The 23714-nt window shown below is 28.8% G+C and overlaps 1 protein-coding gene across 2 annotated transcripts in view; it reads right to left on the bottom strand.

Annotated features, from left to right (window-relative positions):
• Positions 1-5664: 5664 nt before the first annotated feature.
• The window catches only part of LOC145246793 (cerebellin-1-like), a 174439-nt gene continuing 156389 nt past the window's right edge, over positions 5665-23714 (bottom strand). For both annotated transcript variants that reach the window (XM_080108590.1, XM_080108591.1), the window contains exons 3-4: positions 13781-13989; positions 5665-6026 (exon numbers count right to left, since the gene is read on the bottom strand). In XM_080108590.1, the coding sequence (XP_079964716.1) occupies positions 5817-6026; positions 13781-13989 (419 nt within the window). In that variant the 3' untranslated portion in view covers positions 5665-5816. The remainder of the gene's footprint in view (positions 6027-13780; positions 13990-23714) is intronic.

The following is a 23714-nucleotide window of genomic DNA, read 5'->3' as shown; positions in this document are numbered from 1 at the left end:
TATATACCCGAGAGTCAAAAACATATAAGATATTAACTGATATATACCCGAGAGTCAAAAAAATATAAGATATTAACTGATATATACCCGAGAGTCAAAAACATATAAGATATTAACTGATATATACCCGAGAGTCAAAAACATATAAGATATTAACTGATATATACCCGAGAGTCAAAAACATATAAGATATTAACTGATATATACCCGAGAGTCAAAAACATATAAGATATTAACTGATATATACCCGAGAGTCAAAAACATATAAGATATTAACTGATATATACCCGAGAGTCAAAAACATATAAGATATTAACTGATATATACCCGAGAGTCAAAAACATATAAGATATTAACTGATATATACCCGAGAGTCAAAAACATATAAGATATTAACTGATATATACCCGAGAGTCAAAAACATATAAGATATTAACTGATATATACCCGAGAGTCAAAAACATATAAGATATTAACTGATATATACCCGAGAGTCAAAAACATATAAGATATTAACTGATATATACCCGAGAGTCAAAAACATATAAGATATTAACTGATATATACCCGAGAGTCAAAAACATATAAGATATTAACTGATATATACCCGAGAGTCAAAAACATATAAGATATTAACTGATATATACCCGAGAGTCAAAAACATATAAGATATTAACTGATATATACCCGAGAGTCAAAAACATATAAGATATTAACTGATATATACCCGAGAGTCAAAAACATATAAGATATTAACTGATATATACCCGAGAGTCAAAAACATATAAGATATTAACTGATATATACCCGAGAGTCAAAAACATATAAGATATTAACTGATATATACCCGAGAGTCAAAAACATATAAGATATTAACTGATATATACCCGAGAGTCAAAAACATATAAGATATTAACTGATATATACCCGAGAGTCAAAAACATATAAGATATTAACTGATATATACCCGAGAGTCAAAAACATATAAGATATTAACTGATATATACTCCAGAGTCAAAATAACGAAAAGAATATTCTTTTGTCATAGTCCTAGCTATCACTCAACTTCCAACATAATACGCGAGAAATTTCACTGACAAATAAAATCATCATTATATGCACCTTCAACGTAAACATTGTTCTCCTCAGCTGCCGTTCTGCTATTAAAGACGATTTAGGCCACTCCTTATCTGAACTGCTACACTTGAATCACGTGATCATATATTCACACTTTCAGATTCATTTGCATTGGGGTCGGAACACTACCTCCACAAACATATTTCAGCAGTTTTTTGCCCACGAACACTTGGCATGAAAGCATCAACTATGCTGACCTTAAAGTAATCATGACATGAAGTAATCATGTGTTTATAAGTCCTCATTCACATCATCTTATTCCAGTTTATATAAAACGTAATGACTTGTTTCTTACTTTGCTTATTAAAAGAACCAAAGAAACCGCGTTCTGGTAGACATGCCCATCAGACTAAAAAGATTATTCAAGACGTATAAATCTGAGCAGTTACACTTTTCAAAAACAATTCTTTTTATGATACGTGTTTCATCAAAAGTATACTTTTCAATTTTCAACAAAATAACAATTTTAACTTTTCAACAAAATAACATTTTTAACTTTTCAACAAAATAACATTTTTAACTTTTCAACAAAATAACATTTTTAACTTTTCAACAAAAACATTTTAACTTTTCAACAAAATAATAATTTTTAACTTTTCAAAAAAATAACATGCTTAACTTTTCAACAAAATAACATTTTTAACTTTTCAACAAAATAACATTTTTAACTTTTCAACAAAATAACATTTTTAACATTTTAAACTTTTCAACACAAAACATTTTCACTTTGTAATATAAAAAAGAGATTTTTGAACAGACCAAAAATTTATTCTATTGTTGGAATTGTTTATTCAAATGTATTCTCATGTGCTGCTCACATCAACAGTTTCTCCTGTTTGAATCGGCTAAATCCTAAGTAGGGGTAGTGTAGCAGTTGCAAAAGACACTTATTTTGTTTAAATGTACGCGCAATGTCATCCATTAAATTGAGTTGTGATTTGGCTTCATGCACACTCAATCACGCCAAGGCGTATAATTGTGTGGGAGACGGCGCTGATTCGAAAAAAAAATTATGCATCAACAAAGTTTTGCGTTAAAGATACGATTTAAATCAGTTGCAGTTTGGATCGACTGGAGCTAAGATCTAGTATACTGTTCTCATCGTTTAAGCACCAGTGACTTGCAAGAATTGAACTCCGGGAAAGACAAAGGATTCTTCTCATGCACTATTGCTCCATTGAATAAAATTGGTTTTATGAATGCAAGATGGCGCCCGTTTTCTTGCTTAATGTTCTATTTCAGTCGGATGTGACCAGACAATTTACTTCATCAAGTTACATTCTGACATCCTTCCAATCAACTAACCAACCATCATAAGAAAATACTCTTCAAAAGAGGAGCAAATCATTTGCATCATTTTTGTTTGGGCAAAAACGCTACATTTGTTTTGAAATGGCTTACCCTATTAATATATAAATATAGGTTCGTTATTATATGGTACTTTATAGTGTTTAGAAAATATGTTGTTCAGCAATTTAAGGATGAAGAAATGAGTCTGCAATATAAAATTGAGTTAATCAATTAAAACTGGTGCCGAATTCAAAAAGTCCAGTTTGTAGTAAGGAAATATTGTAGTCTCAAACGTTATATAAAAATGTTTATTTCTCTTTACTTTTTTTTCTTCCATAAAATAATGTTCTTCTTACCCAACCTTCGTATTCTTATAAAAAAGCCCTGCCTTATTGGTCAAGGCGATTCTCCTTGACCATCCACCGGACACCCTATTCATGGGCTGAATTCAAAACGCCCCTATTCTTCCATATATTTTTATGGGACGCTGTCTTTTTTTTTAATGGGACTCTGTCCTTTTTTTATGGGACGCTGTCTTTATTTTATGGGACGCTGTCTTTATTTTATGGGACGCTGTCTTTATTTTATGGGACGCTGTCTTTATTTTATGGGACGCTGACCAGTTGACAAGTAAATACATTTTTCCCTTAAATTTGAATGCTACTATTTAACTTGGAACATTCTATTTCTTGGACGTAAAAAGAACTTTTGTTATAGTTGGACTTTTAAAGTCGCAAACACAATCAGTTTTGCGAGGATTTTTCTTTATTATTGTCTAATTTAATATTTCAATATATATATGTATAATCTTTATCTCGGCCTTTTGTGTCTTCTGTACTATTTTGTTTTCCAATATTATCCAACTAATTGAAGCGCCGCCAAATCATCTTATTTATCGTCTTTTCATATCGAACTCAAAAGAAAAATAAGAAATAGAAACGCAGTTTCAGGTACAGCATATTTTATTGGCAAATGAAACAAGAGTGAAACGTGTAAACATTATAAAATACATATCTGAAAAACAATTTTGAAGTGTTTGAGTAAATCCAGCTAAAAACACTTTTGAAAAGCCGGGCGCCATCTTGGAAACCAAACGAAATAATAGAAACCGAACAGTAAACAAAAAAAAAACACATTTGGAAGTCAAAGCGGAAGTAGCTTTGCTCATGCGTCGATATTAGTGCAGAGCAGGTTTAGCTGTTTTATATACGTAGTAAATGCATACACATTGGTGTGTATGAGCATGTGTTTTGATAAACATATAAACACACATACATACATGCATGCATATATACATACGTACGTATCAAACAAACTCGATCATAGAAAATATATGAATATATAATACTATATATATATATATATATATATATATATATATAATATATATATTAGTATTAATATCTTGATTTCAGAATATATATATATTTAGATCAATCATAAATTAACGTATATGTAATATATGCGTGTATATTTAATGAATCTACATCGTATTATCGATAGCCATGCTAAATCCCTATACTAAACAAACCAAGAATTGTTTAGTTGATGCGAACAAAATGAAAGTTATTTTAGAAAACATTTTAATACAATAAAAAAGTAAGTTTTAATTTGTTGAAACATAAAAGAATGATAGCCGAAATTAATACGCGAGGTTTACTGCCATGAGAGTGGCTCTTATGACGAACTACACTTGTCAGTTTTTACCAACACTCTGCTTGAAAACAAAGTCGGATATTCAAGTTATTTGTTGATTAATTTATTGTAGATAAAATTAGTTGCAAAGAAGAATATGCATCTTTAAATATCACATCTCTCTTGTAATTTTAGGTTTGTCATTCTATCGATTCAAAAGAAAAATATTTCATTCAAATCAGAAAACTTCATACTCATTAATATTTTGTTCACTAAAACGTAGAACACTGCGTAAAGTATGGAATACAATAAGCGCTAAAAACGATCATGTAAGGACGATACACGTTGACAAATGATATTTCTAAAGTTACAATGAAATAAGAATTTGTTCTATGTACCCAGCATCGATAAACAAACAAACAAAAACATCTGTTCGTATTTTATTATTTGTTTATTAACATCGTTATTATTATAATCGTTTTAAATATTACGTTGTTATTCTTTCTAATTATTTAACAAAAAAGTGTAGCTTGTATGGGAAAACAACGAAGCAATAATGACAATGTAATGTAGAATAATGTAAACATAGAAAAGTTCGCGTTTAATAAAAGTAATAGCAATAAATATATTATTATTATTAGTAGTAGTAGTAGTAGTAGTAGTAGTAGTAGTAGCAGCAGTAATAGTAGTAGTAAGAGGAGGGGGAGAGAAATTAGGAGGAGAGGGCGAATGAGGAGAAAGCGTGGAGAAGAATAAGCAATAATAAAAATTAATTAAAAAATTGAATGTTAACTGATCATCTCCTGGCGTGACCCGCATTAATATATGTTAAGAATTTACTCCGCTGTCATTTGTAGTACTTTCTTTGGTGACGAAAAGAACAGGTTGTCACGATACTCACGACAACCTGCATGACTAAGAGATAAATACATGATTAACTACAATCAAATATTACTGCATGTTTTAATTATTTTAACAAGAAAATGAATAACCCCTGGTATTCGGTTCCAACTACTCACAGATTAAAAAAAAAAAAAAAGAATGAAGAATTGAAATTAAAAGAAAGTTAATATAAAATTTAGGGAATTCATCAAAACATCACCAATCGGTATTATTTGCTCCACTCTATAATATTCGATGATTTTGCCAAAAATACGTTGAACTTTATTTAATAAAAATAGATCATAACTACATGCTAATTTAAAAATGGCTCTATCTGATTTAACGGGCTAGTTAAAGATATTTAAAAATGGCCGTCCTACAAATAGTGATGCATTCTAGGATTGAAAGAATTAAAAATATGCAAGTATATTTCTACAAATTTGTCAAAAATTGAAAATGTAATTTTTCTGCGAATGTAGTTTTCCGAAAAAAATACTTTTAATTCCAGAATTTATTACTCGTCGTAAAACGGACAACTTCAAATATCTATTTTTATATTAAATGAAATTAAACGTATTTTCTGTGGGGAAAATATTGAATATAATGGTTTTATGTGACAAGATGTTTTGGAATAGAGCCGAGAGGCCACTTTTATGATTCCCCTGAAGTTAATATTAACCTGTTTTTTTTTTGTTTTTTTTTTGTGTGTGTGTGTGTGTGTGTGTGTGTGTGTGTGCGTGCGCGCGTGTGTGTGTGTGTGTGTGTGTGTGTGTGAATGTTTTTCTCGTGTCTATTTTTTTCACCACCAGGGAATTGTAGTTTGTTTAATGTCTTTATTCCGTTCTATTTTCTTCCCTCTCGACATGGCAGCATCACTCGTCGTCTGCGAAGAGAATGTGGCCGGAGAAAGTGGAATACATATAACCATGCAGAAATGGCGCACGACTAAGAGACACGCACCAGACCTGGTCATTTCTCTTGAGATTCAAGATGGCTGTGCTAGAGGATGAGGCCCAATAAGGAATACTCTCCGCCCAGATGGTTGCCACCATCTTGTTATTCTTCATCAGCATCACAGCAGCCTAAACGAAAAGAATAGAAAAGAAAAAAAAAAGACTCTTTAACAATGTTTAGCTTGATTAGAAATAGGTGATAGACGATGGCGTACACTGATTTACATCTGATCACTGATTTTCTGCTTGAAAACTAAGTCGGATATTCAAATTATTTATAACTGATGTTAATCGCAAAAGTGGAATTTACAGAATTTCATCTACAATTCGACGAAATAAAATGAGAATGTCTAATATTCCATTAATACATTCTTATATCAACCATGTTATACCAGGTTATAGCGAATGCTAAGGCTATGTAAAAATACGATTTATTTTGATGATGTCTTATTCTGCATAAAAATAATACAACGAGCAAAAAATATCACACTAAGATGGTTAGCATAATACATATTTATCTGTGAACGATATTTGTGACCCATAAAAAGGATAGCTGATACCGTAAAAATCATGTTAAAATATATGGCGGAGTGAAACAACTAATTCAGCTTGAATGTCACTGAAAGAGACCAAGCCTAGATTTAGAATCTCGCGCTACGCATAGGCGAGTCTCTTTTGTACTTCACAATTAACGAGTTCATTCTCTTTTTTACAATTCAATGGAAATAAAACGAAAGTTTGACTATACTAGTCACATTATGAGAAAAATTAGCGAGTTTACACCCGTGAATAGTTGGATGATGAGGGTTTGCCAAATTAGGGGGGTATCCTAGAAATTAAAAATGTGGTGATCTGAATTGGGTAAGATAGATGACTTTACAATCTGCCATTCTCACCACTAATGGAACTTTGAATTCTTATAATTAGTGACTGACTTATTGTAGTTTTTATGTCGCGTTGACTTTTGGTGTTCCTTCATTGTGCTTACAAAGTTAACCAAAATAGCTCATTAAAAACACATCATTTATGTTTGTTTATTTTTTGAAACTGTTTTAGCTCCGGCTTTGCTAATAGGAAAATTTTAGTGTAGTTTCACCAATTACATGCTTTTTGGCTAGTTAAATCGATCGAATTGTTTCGCTGAGCCACGGCATGGCGGAATTCGATTGCATGCCACAGGTGTAAAATGATGGAACTGGAGTTGCAGAAAAGGGGTTTGTTTTAGCAAATCACTAAACCGACGGAATCAATTCCAATTCCAGGTGCTTGATGATGGAAGGGGGTATAGTTCTGAACATGTATAAAAATAGGGACAAAAGATAGTATAATAGTGGATAGTGACAATGATACTGAATTGGTCATTTCCTCTAATCCCTGTTTTTGTTATTTTTATTTATTATGGAATCATTTAAGCCTATTAATAAAACATTTAGCAAAATTCAAGTTTATTCAGCAAGTTTATTTGTTGTTATAAAACGATAAACTGGTATTGAATAATTTTCTAACATTTCGATGGTTTTGGCTTCCAAAGTTCAGTATCACTTCTTCATTAAATTTAAAATCTATTTCTCAATAATTTCCCCCACTGTGCCTAAAACTAATTCCATGAACAAAGTTTCTTTCTTAGAACTGCACGCCAGTGGAACTTTCCTCCGTTTCTCTGCTTTCCAGCTGACTACAATATGGTTGTCCAAATCCAACATAAACAAATCCTTGATGAGTCATCCCTTAATAATCCAATTTCCACTACTAATGATTGCGACAATATTGTTCCATTGACTAACGTACACTCGGCATGATCGCATTGGCACACCGGTTCTTGTCAGGTCACCGAAGTTAAGCAACGTTGAGCCTGGTTAATACCAGATGGGTGATCATTTGGGAATTCTAAGCGCTGTATGTGCTCTCTCGGTATTTGTTTCCAGTCACCTTGTACATACACTTCATTTGCCACTGGTATCTAACAATGTCGACTCAGGAAAGGTGTGGTTGGAGATTGCGCACCTTCTGCCACAAAAATTTCACGCGTTGGCACTCTTTCGTGGGTATCCATAGTCCGTTAAAGACTGAAGGGGCCCTTTTTACTGTACAATTAACCCTTATCCTCGAGTAGTCTCCGGGCCTTGGTAAGTGGTGACTCCTTTGTAAAAAAGGTCATATTACATTGATAAATGGGGGAAAAAGTGTAAATGAATGAAAGTAAAAAAGTTTCCCTTTAAGAATAAAACGATGCATTTATTTTGAATAAATCATATAAAAACACCCTGATTAGAACCATATTTTTTAATCTGTTCAATTTATTTCATTAAACCGTTTCATCCTAAACAAAAATGAATATCTATTCTTCTCCTCAGCAATTCATTGCATTCGATTACTTTTGAACGTTTGAATCGTGTGAAAACTTTCGACTTTACTGCGAGTAAATCATTTGAATAAATAATTTAATATTTCTTTGAAATTATTCGCAAAATAGCAAACCTATAGAAATGCAAGTGATTTGAGATTCGCATTCAGATTGCTGGCCATTGAAATGTAATCGATTGAAATTCTAGAAAAAAATCAATAGTTCGTTGCCGTCAAACATTCATAATGTTTATTGATTAAGACAATTGTTTACTTGGTTTGTCTGCAAACCTATATGATTCTGGTTGTCTATCAATTATTTGTCTGCCTCTCTATCTTACACTCACCCTCTCTGTCTGTCTGTCTGTCTGTCTACGTCTCTCTCTCTCTCTCTCTCTCTCTCTCTCTCTCTTTATATATATATGTATATACATACATACATATATATATATATATATATATATATGTATATATATATATATATATATATATATATAATATGAATTAAAACTCTTGTTATTGAAAATTTATTCAAATTTTCAAAAACACATTATAAACCTGTAAGGAAGGTATATACATTTTTAATTGTCCGACAAGGAGTTCGAACAAACAAGAAAATCCTTATTCCATGGAGTTTCAAAAAATGTAATTCTTCTCATTAGAGGGAATAGGTTTCACTTGCAAAATTATTGTACATTTTTATATAATAATTTTGAAGGTGAAGAAAACAAACAATATGAAATTAATTATACTTATATATATATATATATATATATATATATATATATATATATATATATATAATGTGGGTGGGTGGTGCGTGTAATATCTTATATTATCAGGGTTACCTGACGTTGCTCAGGCTATAAAAACAAAATAGGTTAAATACTATGCGTAGTATTTTTTATGAACCTTTTATCGCTCAGTCTCTTTCAATCCGTTTTTCTCTCATCTCTTCTTCACCCTCTGTTCAGTCCATTCCTGTCTTTTGTTTTAATGTATAGAAGTTAAAACAATGTAAGCTCTTCGCCTCTTTGTTTATATAATAGATTGAAAATGGCTGAACACTGCTCCCTCTGACAAAACCAGTTGACCCTAAAAAAGGGATAATTATTCAAAATTTTTAGATATTATTCATCCAGGTCAAACTCAATCAAAATATAACAACATTGTGAGTGTTTGTTTTGTTGTTTTTACTTTTAGCTGGACATACAAACACACACACATAACACTGTTCTGTGTATAATAAATAATGTGATATTGTGTATAATAAATAATGTAATATTGTGTATAATAAATAATGTAATAATGTGTATAATAAATAATGTAATAATGTGTATAATAAATAATGTAATAATGTGTATAATAAATAATGTAATATTGTGTATAATAAATAATGTAATAATGTGTATAATAAATAATGTAATATTGTGTATAATAAATAATGTAATAATGTGTATAATAAATAATGTAATAATGTGTATAATAAATAATATAATATTGTGTATAATAAATAATGTAATATGTGTATAATAAATAATGTAATAATGTGTATAATAAATAATGTAATAATGTGTATAATAAATAATGTAATAATGTGTATAATAAATAATGTAATAATGTGTATAATAAATAATGTAATAATGTGTATAATAAATAATGTAATATTGTGTATAATAAATATGTAATAATGTGTATAATAAATAATGTAATAATGTGTATAATAAATAATGTAATAATGTGTATAATAAATAATGTAATACGTGTATAATAAAATAATGTAATAATGTGTATAATAAATAATGTAATAATGTGTATAATAAATAATGTAATAATGTGTATGATAAATAATGTAATATTGTGTATAATAAATAATGTAATAATGTGTATAATAAATAATGTAATAATGTGTATGATAAATAATGTAATATTGTGTATAATAAATAATGTAATATTGGGTATAATAAATAATGTAATAATGTGTATAATAAATAATGTAATAATGTGTATAATAAATAATGTAATATTGTGTATAATAAATAATGTAATAATGTGTATAATAAATAATGTAATAATGTGTATAATAAATAATGTAATAATGTGTATAATAAATAATGTAATATTGTGTATAATAAATAATGTAATATTGTGTATAATAAATAATGTAATATTGTGTATAATAAATAATGTAATAATGTGTATGATAAATAATGTAATAATGTGTATAATAAATAATGTAATAATGTGTATAATAAATAATGTAATAATGTGTATAATAAATAATGTAATAATGTGTATAATAAATTATGTAATAATGTGTATAATAATTAATGTAATAATGTGTATAATAAATAATGTAATATTGTGTATAATAAATAATGTATTATTGTGTATAATAAATAATGTAATAATGTGTATAATAAATATGTAATAATGTGTATGATAAATAATGTAATAAGTGTATAATAAATAATGTAATAATGTGTATAATAAATAATGTAATAATGTGTATAATAAATAATGTAATAATGTGTCTAATAAATAATGTAATAATGTGTATAATAAATAATGTAATAATGTGTATAATAAATAATGTAATAATGTGTATAATAAATAATGTAATATTGTTTATAATAAATAATGTAATAATGTGTATAATAAATAATGTAATAATGTGTATAATAAATAATGTAAAATGTGTATAATAAATAATGTAATAATGTGTATAATAAATAATGTAATAATGTGTATAATAAATAATGTAATAATGTGTATAATAAATAATGTAATACCGTGTATAATAAATAATGTAATAATGTGTATAATAAATAATGTAATAATGTGTATTATAAATAAATGTAATAATGTGTATAATAAATAATGTAATATGTGTATAATAAATAATGTAATAATGTGTATAATAAATAATGTAATATTGTGTATAATAAATAATATAATATTGTGTATAATAAATAATGTAATAATGTGTATAATAAATAATGTAATATTGTGTATAATAAATAATGTAATAATGTGTATAATAAATAATGTAATATTGTGTATAATAAATAATGTAATAATGTGTATAATAAATAATGTAATAATGTGTATAATAAATAATGTAATAATGTGTATAATAAATTATGTAATAATGTGTATAATAAATAATGTAATAATGTGTATAATAAATAATGTAATAATGTCTATAATAAATAATGTAATAATGTGTATAATAAATAATGTAATAATGTGTATAATAAATTATGTAATAATGTGTATAATAAATAATGTAATAATGTGTATAATAAATAATGTAATAATGTGTATAATAAATAATGTAATAATGTGTATAATAAATAATGTAATACGTGTATAATAATTAATGTAATAATGTGTATAATAAATAATGTAATAATGTGTATAATAAATAATGTAATATGTGTATAATAAATAATGTAATAATGTGTATAATAAATAATGTAATATGTGTATAATAAATAATGTAATAATGTGTATAATAAATAATGTAATAATGTGTATAATAAATAATATAATATTGTGTATAATAAATAATGTAATAATGTGTATAATAAATAATGTAATATTGTGTATAATAAATAATGTAATAATGTGTATAATAAATAATGTAATATTGTGTATAATAAATAATGTAATAATGTGTATAATAAATAATGTAATAATGTGTATAATAAATAATGTAATAATGTGTATAATAAATAATGTAATAATGTGTATAATAAATTATGTAATAATGTGTATAATAAATAATGTAATAATGTGTATAATAAATAATGTAATAATGTCTATAATAAATAATGTAATAATGTGTATAATAAATAATGTAATAATGTGTATAATAAATTATGTAATAATGTGTATAATAAATAATGTAATAATGTGTATAATAAATAATGTAATATTGTGTATAATAAATAATGTAATATTGTGTATAATAAATAATGTAATAATGTGTATAATAAATAATGTAATAATGTGTATGATAAATAATGTAATAATGTGTATAATAAATAATGTAATAATGTGTATAATAAATAATGTAATAATGTGTATAATAAATAATGTAATAATGTGTATAATAAATAATGTAATAATGTGTATAATAAATAATGTAATAATGTGTATAATAAATAATGTAATATTGTTTATAATAAATAATGTAATAATGTGTATAATAAATAATGTAATAATGTGTATAATAAATAATGTAATAATGTGTATAATAAATAATGTAATAATGTGTATAATAAATAATGTAATAATGTGTATAATAAATAATGTAATAATGTGTATAATAAATAATGTAATAATGTGTATAATAAATAATGTAATACGTGTATAATAAATAATGTAATAATGTGTATAATAAATAATGTAATAATGTGTATAATAAATAATGTAATAATGTGTATAATAAATAATGTAATAATGTGTATAATAAATAATGTAATATGTGTATAATAAATAATGTAATAATGTGTATAATAAATAATGTAATAATGTGTATAATAAATAATATAATATTGTGTATAATAAATAATGTAATAATGTGTATAATAAATAATGTAATATTGTGTATAATAAATAATGTAATAATGTGTATAATAAATAATGTAATATTGTGTATAATAAATAATGTAATAATGTGTATAATAAATAATGTAATAATGTGTATAATAAATAATGTAATAATGTGTATAATAAATAATGTAATAATGTGTATAATAAATTATGTAATAATGTGTATAATAAATAATGTAATAATGTGTATAATAAATAATGTAATAATGTCTATAATAAATAATGTAATATTGTGTATAATAAATAATGTAATAATGTGTATAATAAATAATGTAATAATGTGTATAATAAATAATGTAATAATGTGTATAATAAATAATGTAATAATGTGTATAATAAATAATGTAATAATGTGTATAATAAATAATGTAATAATGTGTATAATAAATAATGTAATAATGTGTATAATAAATAATATAATAATGTGTATAATAAATAATGTAATAATGTGTATAATAAATAATGTAATATTGTGTATAATAAATAATGTAATAATGTGTATAATAAATAATGTAATAATGTGTATAATAAATAATGTAATAATGTGTATCATAGATAATGTAATAATGTGTATAATAAATAATGTAATAATGTGTATAATAAATAATGTAATAATGTGTATAATAAATAATGTAATATTGTGTATAATGAATAATGTAATAATGTGTATAATAAATAATGTAATAATGTGCATAATAAATAATGTAATAATGTGTATAATAAATAATGTAATAATGTGTATAATAAATAATGTAATATTGTGTATAATGAATAATATAATAATGGTGAGCTTAAAAAGATAAAACATGGAACGGATATCAATGCAGTAAGTGATTATCAAACCCAAATGCTTGTCAATCGTAAAATTCAGAAATGTCAATATTAAGGTTTAGTAAGAAAAATGAATTAAAAATGTTTACCTTTTGACGACCCTGCGCTGCTACAACAATGTCGAATTTGTATGTTCCGTTGTGTGGAGCGACAAAGTGAGCAGTTTTCTCGTTGTAGGCTTCACCTACATTGGTAACAATCTCATCCCAGAAAATGTCTTTGTTCTTGGCTTGCGGTCCAAGATTCTGTTTCAGGCCGACATAAAAGGCAATCTTGGGTCGGATTTTGGCAGGAGTCCCTAAAAATCGAAAGCAAAAACAACAATGTAAGCCAAATGTATTAGATGAAAATGAACATGTTATTGAGGGATTCCAATAAAGATCACCCATGGAATCGTTAATAAAATTCCTTTCTGCAATCAAATAATAGTTTATACCTTATTCTCCAACGGTCATTGTTTCATTGTTATTTAATATTCATCGGAACTTAATCTCCATCCATGAGTTTTTTTCTCTGAGTTTATCTCAAAGATTATAAAAAATACGCAGACTATTCCTAAACACAAAAAGTTCATCAAAGCCAAAATCAATCATATTTAGGTATCCTACAGGCAAAAATAATACAAAAACAGAAGTTTATTTGATCAACAGATTGCAAAAATGATGATTAATTTTATTAACGGTTCCATGTATGAGCAGCATGTTATTTGGGTCGCCCAGTTACATAATATTTACATATAGTGTTAAATATACACTCAGGTGAATTGCAGAACATGTATATATATATATATATATATATATATATATATATATATATATATATATGGTGCCCGAAATTAAACCATCTATTTTAATGCTAATTTATATTTTTAAAAAGATGATTAATTCTATATTAAAAGAAATCAATAAAGTGTTGTGTCGAGAGCTGAAATGCATTTATGTTTAAAACCTAAACGTGTTACATATTCCACGTTTCATTGATATGGATGTAAATGAAAAATATCAGAACTTCATTTCACTAATGTCGCAATTCATACAAACTCTTTTTATCTTCAATCGTAATTTACGATAACAACTCAACATCTATACTTTCTATCGGCTGTCAAAAACTCGACTACCAATCACATTTGTCATTCTAATAACCACTATTCCCCTGATATGCAAGTTACTGGCACACACACACACACACACACACACACACACACACACACACACACACACACATATATATATATATATATATATATAAATAGAATAAAAAGATCTAATAATGTCAAGAATCTTACCAGCAGTACCATAAATTTGAAGTTTGTGTAGAACGTCTTCGAAATGTCAAGCGCAATAGCCATATCTCCTCCTAAATTGATTGACAGACTTGCTAAGTTATAACACTTAGAAGATCAGCTGTAGAACGAAACCATGAAAGCCATACTGAACTTCACTCAAGAAAATAAACAAACTTGTCGTTGATTAACTTTTCAAAAACTTTACTTATAACACAGAGAAGACTAACAGGACGATACTTAGTTGGGTCAAACCTATCATCGACTTTTTTAAAGATAGAAACAACAGAGAATTCCTTCCAACAAGAAGAGAAACGGAAGTGAGTATAAGTGTATTTGTCATGGCACCTCCATGAAGTACATTTCCCATTTAAGGACAGTACATAGTTTTTGTCATGCCACCAAGGAAACCATATTGTTTGCTAATAATACACGGGCCATTCCAAAAGTAACGTCTCCTATTTTTTAAATCAAAAACTAAAACGTTGAAGAACTACCAAGACAGGAGTGGTACCATAAAATGGAGCAACCTTTTGTGTACCAAGACTTTTTCTACATAGTCGCCACCATTCTTAATATACGTTTGTCAGCCTCTTTTAATGCTTCGGTCGTAAAAGTCTGGCGCGTCCTTTGTCATTCACATCTCTGTCGCCACTCTGAAATTGAGGAACCCATCTAACTGTACTGACATCAACTGCATTGGCTTCGTAAACGTTCAACAGGCGTCGTCGAATGTAAACTCGTTATTTTTTTTCTGCATGGAGGAATTCAATTGCATATCTCTGCTTCTGACGAACGTCCATGACAGAGATTGCTTTTGTAGAGTCACAAACCTACAATATTTGCAATAGAGAAATGAAACTTTCAATTCATGAATAATTAAGTTGAGTCATTATATTAATGCAATTTGCAATCTCCTCTGACCCATTTCAGGCGGAATAAAAATATGATGGGTTATTTTAGAACGTCCACTGTCGTCGTCATCGTAGTAGTAGTAGTAGTAGTAGTAGTAGTAGTAGTAGTAGTAGTAAGAAATATATCCATATGAGTTGGGTGGATATATATTTAATAAGTTTTGGTTTTGGTTTCGGTTTCGATTCAAGCTGATGCATATATATATATATATATATATATATATATATATATATATATATATATATATATAAACTTGAGTTCCTTCAGCTATAATCCAAACCGAAACAAAAACTTTTGTTAGATAATTAACATTGTTAAAAGTTAATTAGTTATTATCGATCTATCTGTTTATCTATGTATTTTTCTATCTATTCAATGATATTCTTAAAATAGTTTATATTGGGAGTTATTTATTGTTTATAGTGTAGTAATGGGTTTAAGCTGAGGATGTTTACATAAATTAGCTAGGTTAAATATAAACAAAATAACCTTGAGCAGGCGTACATGACAGAGGATGTCACGTTAAGGAGACGTGTCTTTTAATCGGTTACATCATCAGCTCCTGAGGTCAAGAGGTCGGGAGTTTTAGTCAGTCGAGAGTTGGAGTTTAGTCACGAGAGTGAATAGACGTACTTCAAGCCAGGAAGTGAGTCTGTGATGAACACGCATGTAGAGATAAATGCAGACTCGAGTGAAGACCATTTGAGACAACTTAAATAAATTTATATTTAAAAAATATAGTGTTGTTCTGTGGTTTCATAAAAGAAGAGAGAACAGAGGTCCCAATTGGTTATGGTGTTGGTTATTTCATGTTTCATGTAATAGTCATACTTTTAACACATATAAATATTCTAAAAGTTAAATATTTATATTTTTAAAAATATAAATATTTTTAAAGTAAAATAGTTACATTTTTAACACATATAAATATCTTAAAAGTAAAACATTTGCATTTTTACACATAGAAATATTTTAGAAGTAAAATATTTATATTTTTACACATATGAATATATTAAAATTAAAATATTAATATTATAACACATATAATATTTTAAAAGTAAAATAGTTATATTTTTTACACATATAAATATTTTAAAAGTTAAATATTTATATTTTTAAAAATATAAATATTTTAAAAGTAAAATAGTTATTTTTTACACATATAAATATTTAAAAAGTAAAATAGTTATATTTTTACACATGTTAATATTTTAAAAGTAAAATATATATATTTTTAACATATATAAATATTTTAAAAGTAAAATAGTTATATTTATAACATATATAAATATTTAAAAAGTAAAATAGTCATATTTTTACACATGTAAATATTTTAAAAGTAAAATATTTATATTTTTAACACATATAAATATGTTAAAAGTAAAATAGTTATATTTTTGCACATGTAAATATTTGAAAAGTAAAATATTTATAGTTTTAACACATATAAATATGTTAAAAGTAAAATAGTTATATTTTTGCACATGTAAATATTTGAAAAGTAAAATATTTATAGTTTTAACACATATAAATATTTTAAAAGTAAAATAGTTATATTTTACACGTATAAATATTTTGAAAGTAAAATATTTATATATGTTTAAATATTAAAGTCGGAGTTCAGTTTTATAAGTCATTTTCATTCCTAATGTTTGCATATGTGAACAGCTATTCAGTGTACATTTGATATCATCCTACGTGATTGATTAAAATCTTTCGATATTTGATTTGCAGTGATTTTTTCCGAAAATCAGATTGTGGTTATGTAATCTAAAAGATACGTTTGTTTGAACTACGTATCCAATAATACACAATATTCCTTTTTCACAAAGTGTGCATTAGAATTATCACGAGTGAAATGTGGCCGTTGTATTTGGATATGAATATTTGTCACTATAAAAGGAGTGTATCACAAACTAAACATTTCTGCTTATTTGCAAATATGTTGTTGTTGTGGGGCATTGTAGAAATGTTTGTTTTTTTTAGAATAGTTGAGGAATTTTTGCGTTAATTTTTAAAAGCATAAAAATCAAACAAAATCACTTTCGTTTCAAATGAACATTTGAATAAAATGCTTCAAACGTTAAATAAATAATGCTGTCAAGTGATTTTTATTCAGAGAAAAGTCTTTAGAAAATAAAATTATCGAATACTCTTCGATAAATTGAAGAAATATTAACTGGAATTTATGTCATTAAAACGTCTCTGCAACATTAGCAGCAGCCAGTTTTAGTTTGTTGTTAACGTCAGAAAATGTCACAAATCAAATCGTCGGAATAACATAAAAAGTTGATCGAATATTTAATAATTAAATTCTACCACTTGTTCACTAGAAGCATACGATTTATTTATGCAAGCTGTTTGGAAAAGTGATGGTCTAACTTCAGGATTATATTCGAAATTTAGTTTTGATCTAAATTCATAAAAAATGAATTCAGTTATTTTTTTTCACATATATTCTACTTTAATTTTAATAAATAAAATACTTAATAATAAAAACGTTTAAAAAAATATGTATCTTCCTAAAGAGAACAGGAAGATGTAGTGAAGCGAATGATTTGATAGCATTTTACTACTACTACTACTACTACTACTACTACTACTACTACTACTACTACAAAACGAATAATTCATCAAAGTTAAAAGGAAGTGAAAAGTTAAAAGCAATACAATATTTTGAAATGTGTTTGTTTTGTCGCAGAAACGTTTTTTGTATCGTCTCATAAGTGGGAAGGAAAGATTCTTTACACTCATTGGACTTTGTATCTGTGGGACTATCTCAAAACAATCCTCAGAATATCATTGGACTGATGAAGGCCATCACAGTGAAAATGAAGTTAGTGTTGAGAAAAGATCGTGTCAGAATTATTGACAATTTTGGACGTCGTATCCAGGTACAGAAGTATCGTTGACGATAAAACATTCATAACTTAAATTGTAGACAAATCAGACTAAAGTTGATTTGTACCGAATATGGTTGAATTAGAGAAAGTATTTTGAATTGTATTAACGATTCCATGGGTGGCATTTCCGTAGGGTCGCCCTGTATTACAATAACCTTATGTAAGCAAAAGGGTTGAGATACCGTTAAACAAACATAAACAAACCAAACCTGACGTACATTTAATCGTTCCTCAAACAACTTCAATCTTGATGCTTAATGAAACGTTAAGATTAACGAGCTATTGTTTGGACAGCAGCCATTATTTTTTCTTTTTTATTTTATTACTTTTATTTTATTTATTTTTTTATTTGGGAACAAATCTCATTTTGTTTTGGAGTTCTTGCTTCATTAGACCCGAATTCTGATGACGTTACACGGAAAGAAAAAAAAACTATAAAAAAAGAGAAAGAGAACGATCGCGTGAGAGATGTGGATAGCGTTCGCAATCACGTACGAGGCGAGAAGAACGCTCGAAAAGACGATCACGTGAGGGACGTCACAGCGGTAAAGAGAGCACGAGGAAATAAATGTTGTTGCCACAAAGAACAAGCGAGTTGGAGTTATTTCCTATTCTTTGTATTGTCTCCTTTGCGACAGAAACTGGACACAACGCGTGTTGGTTTCCGGGAAACGTTACAGACCCATGCCCAATCGCTGCTGCTGAAGATATCCCAAAAGAAAAGAGAGTTAAGGGAGACTGCAGCCTCCAAATCTACCAATTATTTAGTGGCAGCATATCAATAGGACTAAAGCATATAACAGTATTGCCAAAAAATTCGAGTAATTTTTCGGCTAAGAGTGGCTTTTTATCTTTCAAGTCGTAGACTCATCTATTTGATTATTTTATCTTAACACTAGAAACAATTTACTGATTAATTCACATTACGCTTTTATGGATCATAATTCAAAACAAATACCAACACGATGATTAGATAAATCGTGCTGTAGCGGATCAATTCATAAAACAAAAATCTTGACAAAATGGGATTCTGATTTAAATAGTTTAATATATTTTTCAAACAATCGGAGAGCACAGATTTCTTTCATTAACACAAGGAAAATTAACATTGAAAAAAAATGTCAGATTCGATATAAGCTGATCAGAATCTTTTATAAAGACAAGTTTGTGAACGTAGAATTAATTAAATATTTCGTTTAACTCGCTAACCCATATTACCTTAATGCATCCGAAGCACATTTACACATCATGTGTGTGAGATATCAACAATTTTACTGGTATATGTAACAGGCAACGCCACATCCATACATTATGTTCACGCAAATAATCCTTTACCTTTTGTGTACAATCAAGATTTACCTTTAGACGAAGTTTTTCTGATGTTTCTTCTCACTTGAATAAAGTTATTTATTCAGTGGTCGCATTTCTACGCACTACACGGACGATAGTTAAGATGTATTTATTGAACTTTCACGAAGGAATGAGTTAGTTTGGTTGCTATGCATATGCCCGAGGCAAATAGAGCACCAGTTTCCTTCTGCCCCGTCGGAGGAATTCGACCACCTTTAAGAAATGGCCAAACAAATGCGTTAGCAAATGTTTGAAAATATCAGCTAGAATCTTATTCTTGTTATAGAATAGATGATCTTCTGAACTAAACATGAATCTATTCTATAAAGGAAAATAATCTTTTCTAGGTAGTCATAAGTCAGAAACTACACAAGCTATATTTTATATTATCGGATTCTGATTGACCTGGTTATTGTAAAATGATTATGTAATATTCATTCCCTTCGAGTCACCACAGACCAAATGGGATTCTTACTGGTATTTTTTAATTTGTAGTGCATAAGCAGGATAAAGAGAAAAAGTCGATGGGGAGTGTGAGCGTGTGAGTATGTGTGAGTATGTGTGAGTATGTGTGAGTATGTGTGTGTTAGAAAAAGAAAAGGAGGGAAGGGAGAGAGAGAATGAGCTGTGGAAAAAGTGAGAGAATGTGAGATAATGAAAAGTGAGTGAGAGAGAGAGAGAGACCAAGAGACTTAAAAATAGAAATATTGCACAAACTTTTTAAAAACCTTTCACTTTCGGATCAACGTCGGGTCATCTTGCCTGTCGCACATAAAACAATTTTACTTGATCCAAAATTAAATCCGTCAATAAAAACTCCGAATTGATCGCCGAAAATTAACCGAAGTTGAGCGCTCTCGAATTCTAAGATTCCATAGGCAAGGTTTGTCACAGCGAGCGATAGCAACTAAGGTAAATCGCAGTAAAATTGTTATTTGTAACTTTCTAAAGAACACTGAGAATTATGGATAAGCAAAATTATTTGATAAGCCCCCTTCCAAAAAACAATTTCTCCTGCATTGAGTAGAAGAATCAGACGTGTTGTTATGAATAGGAGGACCTTCTTCTAGTCAAATTTAGGCGGTTACAGATGCTGATTGCAGTCCAATAATCATCAGACGACACTTACAACAAAAAAAAAACATGGTAAATAAAAAGCGTAAACAAATTCCTCGATTGCTTCCACGTCACAAAGTGGACCACTTAAGATTTGGTCATGAATACCAAACCTGGGACATTGAGAAGTGGAAGAAAGCCCTGTTTTCTGATGAGAAAAAATTCAAGTTAGATGGTCCCGATGGCTTCCAGCGATATTGGCATGACAAAAACATGCCCCTTGATTTTTTTTCCACATGCCATAGTGGTGGAGGGTCCGTAATGGTATGGGGTGCCTTTTCTTACAGAGTGACGATGGAGCTCCATGTAGTTCAGGGTCGTCAGACAGCATCTGGTTATGTTAACATGCTACAAAAAGCATCTTTGATGATGGAAGGTCGTCGTTTGTGTGGGGATAGATGGTTATTCCAACAGGATAATTCTGCAATCCACACTGCAAGACAGACCTTGAGCTTTCTACAAGAAAATGGAATCCATTTCTTAGGACATCCTGCATGCATATATACAATGTGCTTTTTTTTCGTGTGGACACTTTTATTGACAGTACACACACGAAACTCTAGTCTTCTTCGAAGGAATCACCTTCGGTTGCAATGCACTTGTTGCGCCGTTCCAACAACTTCCATGAAAGTCCTCTTGACTCTCCTCACACCCCTTTTCATCTCCTCAATTGTTTCATAACGACAGCCTCTAAGGTTTTCCTTGATTTTAGGGAATAACCAAAAGTCACAGGGAGGAAAGTCTGAACTATAGGGAGGGTGAGGAACTGTCTTGATGCCCAACTTAGTCAAATAGTCTGTGACAAGGATGGCGTTGTTTACTGCACCCTTGGAACAAACTTCGCACAAATCTTCCGCATCTTCAATTCCTTCCGAATTATTGTGTGTACAGTTCTCACGCTGACATCAAACTGTCCACTTATTGTCTCTATAGACACATGACGGTCTTTATCCATGAAATTCTTTATTTGGCGAATCAACTCTAGTGTTATGACTTCCTTACTCCTCCCACACTTCTCATCATCTTTCACAGACTCCCTGCCTTTTTAGAATCTCTTATGTCACTGAAAAACTCTTGCTTGATTCATACAAGATCATTCAAAAGCAATCTATCATTCCATACGTTTCTCTGGCATTTTATTTCCAAGTTTAAAACAGAATTTTATTGCATATTGTTCCTCGCCTCCAGATTGCGTTTTTGCAATTCACCAGTTGTGAAAATCAAGTGTTAGTAGGGTGCTGCCAATTCCTGCTGTAGCTGTTTATTTGAGCCTGAAATCCAAAGAATTGGTCATCCATCTCATCAGACGTATCGCAATAACATACTGAATTTTCTACGATAATTTTAAATGCTTCCAAAAAAGCCTGGAAACTTATTTTAGGCACCTCATATATATGATATAAGATTTCTATATTGAATTCGTTTTCCCGCCAAGAATGTAATAGATAGCAACACTGTGTATTGAATGGTACATGTTTCTTGGGGAGTTGGGCTCCTTACTGTCTCATGTCAAACTCTTTCTAATTGGCTGAAGTTCGATATAAGCAACTAATCTAAGTTTAGTATTTGATAGAGTTAACTAATCATTATTAAGTATTTCAATCACATAAACATCGGGTACTTCATAGATCGTTGATTGGGCGCTAGACTCACCTATACACAATGTATGAACACCCCCGAACGATATACCGAGATACCACTCTCAATTTTTACCGGTCGTATCTCGTGGTATGCTATATTGGCACTAAGTGCTACAACTCCCCTTCTCTATTTTGTCTTGTACATATAAATACCTTTTTCTAAACTATATCCGTTTCCAAGTGACCCTTTCGACCTACAACAACTTATATAAGGCCCTTTTTTTACACAGCAAGTACATTACGTTAGTGTGGAGATTTGATAGAGTGTTTACTTAAGGGGGCGGTTCATTAGGAATTTGTTAACGTTGGACTTGAACACATCCAAGTTGTAGTCAGGTGGGAAGCAGGCAGACAGAACAGAGTTCCACAGGCGTGCAGTTCTAAGAAAGAAGCTTTGTTCATGGAATCCACGTTTTGATTTAGGCACAGATAAAGAGCGGGGGAAATTTTTCACAGTGGATTCAGCTAGACGGGTGTTTTTCGTGAAAGATTGGCGAGGGAGGACCAGAGATTGGAGTTCAGACGCCTTCAACAAGTTGTAAAATATCACTTCTGTCGAAAAAAGATTCTAAAAACTATACTCGAAAAACATTTCTATATAAAACCTTTGGATAATTTTGTAAGTTTTTCTCTAATTAAATAGTTATTTTTCTCCTTCAGAAAAAAGTAAGCTTCGTTTAACGTATGGTTTTTAGAAAATAAAAGAAAACTTTTCGTGTTAGTAAATACCATTCTTGAAAAAAATCTACAAAATGGACGATTTCGGAGCCATTTTCGTTCCGACGATGAAAGCGCAGTCGGAACAACGGGACCTACA

Source organism: Euprymna scolopes, chromosome 24 (assembly GCF_053919585.1).
Source record: "Euprymna scolopes isolate OS-2025 chromosome 24, ASM5391958v1, whole genome shotgun sequence".
Classification (NCBI taxonomy): domain Eukaryota; kingdom Metazoa; phylum Mollusca; class Cephalopoda; order Sepiida; family Sepiolidae; genus Euprymna; species Euprymna scolopes.
Note: the sequence above shows the minus strand (reverse complement) of the source record. Positions and strands in the feature narration are given on the sequence as shown.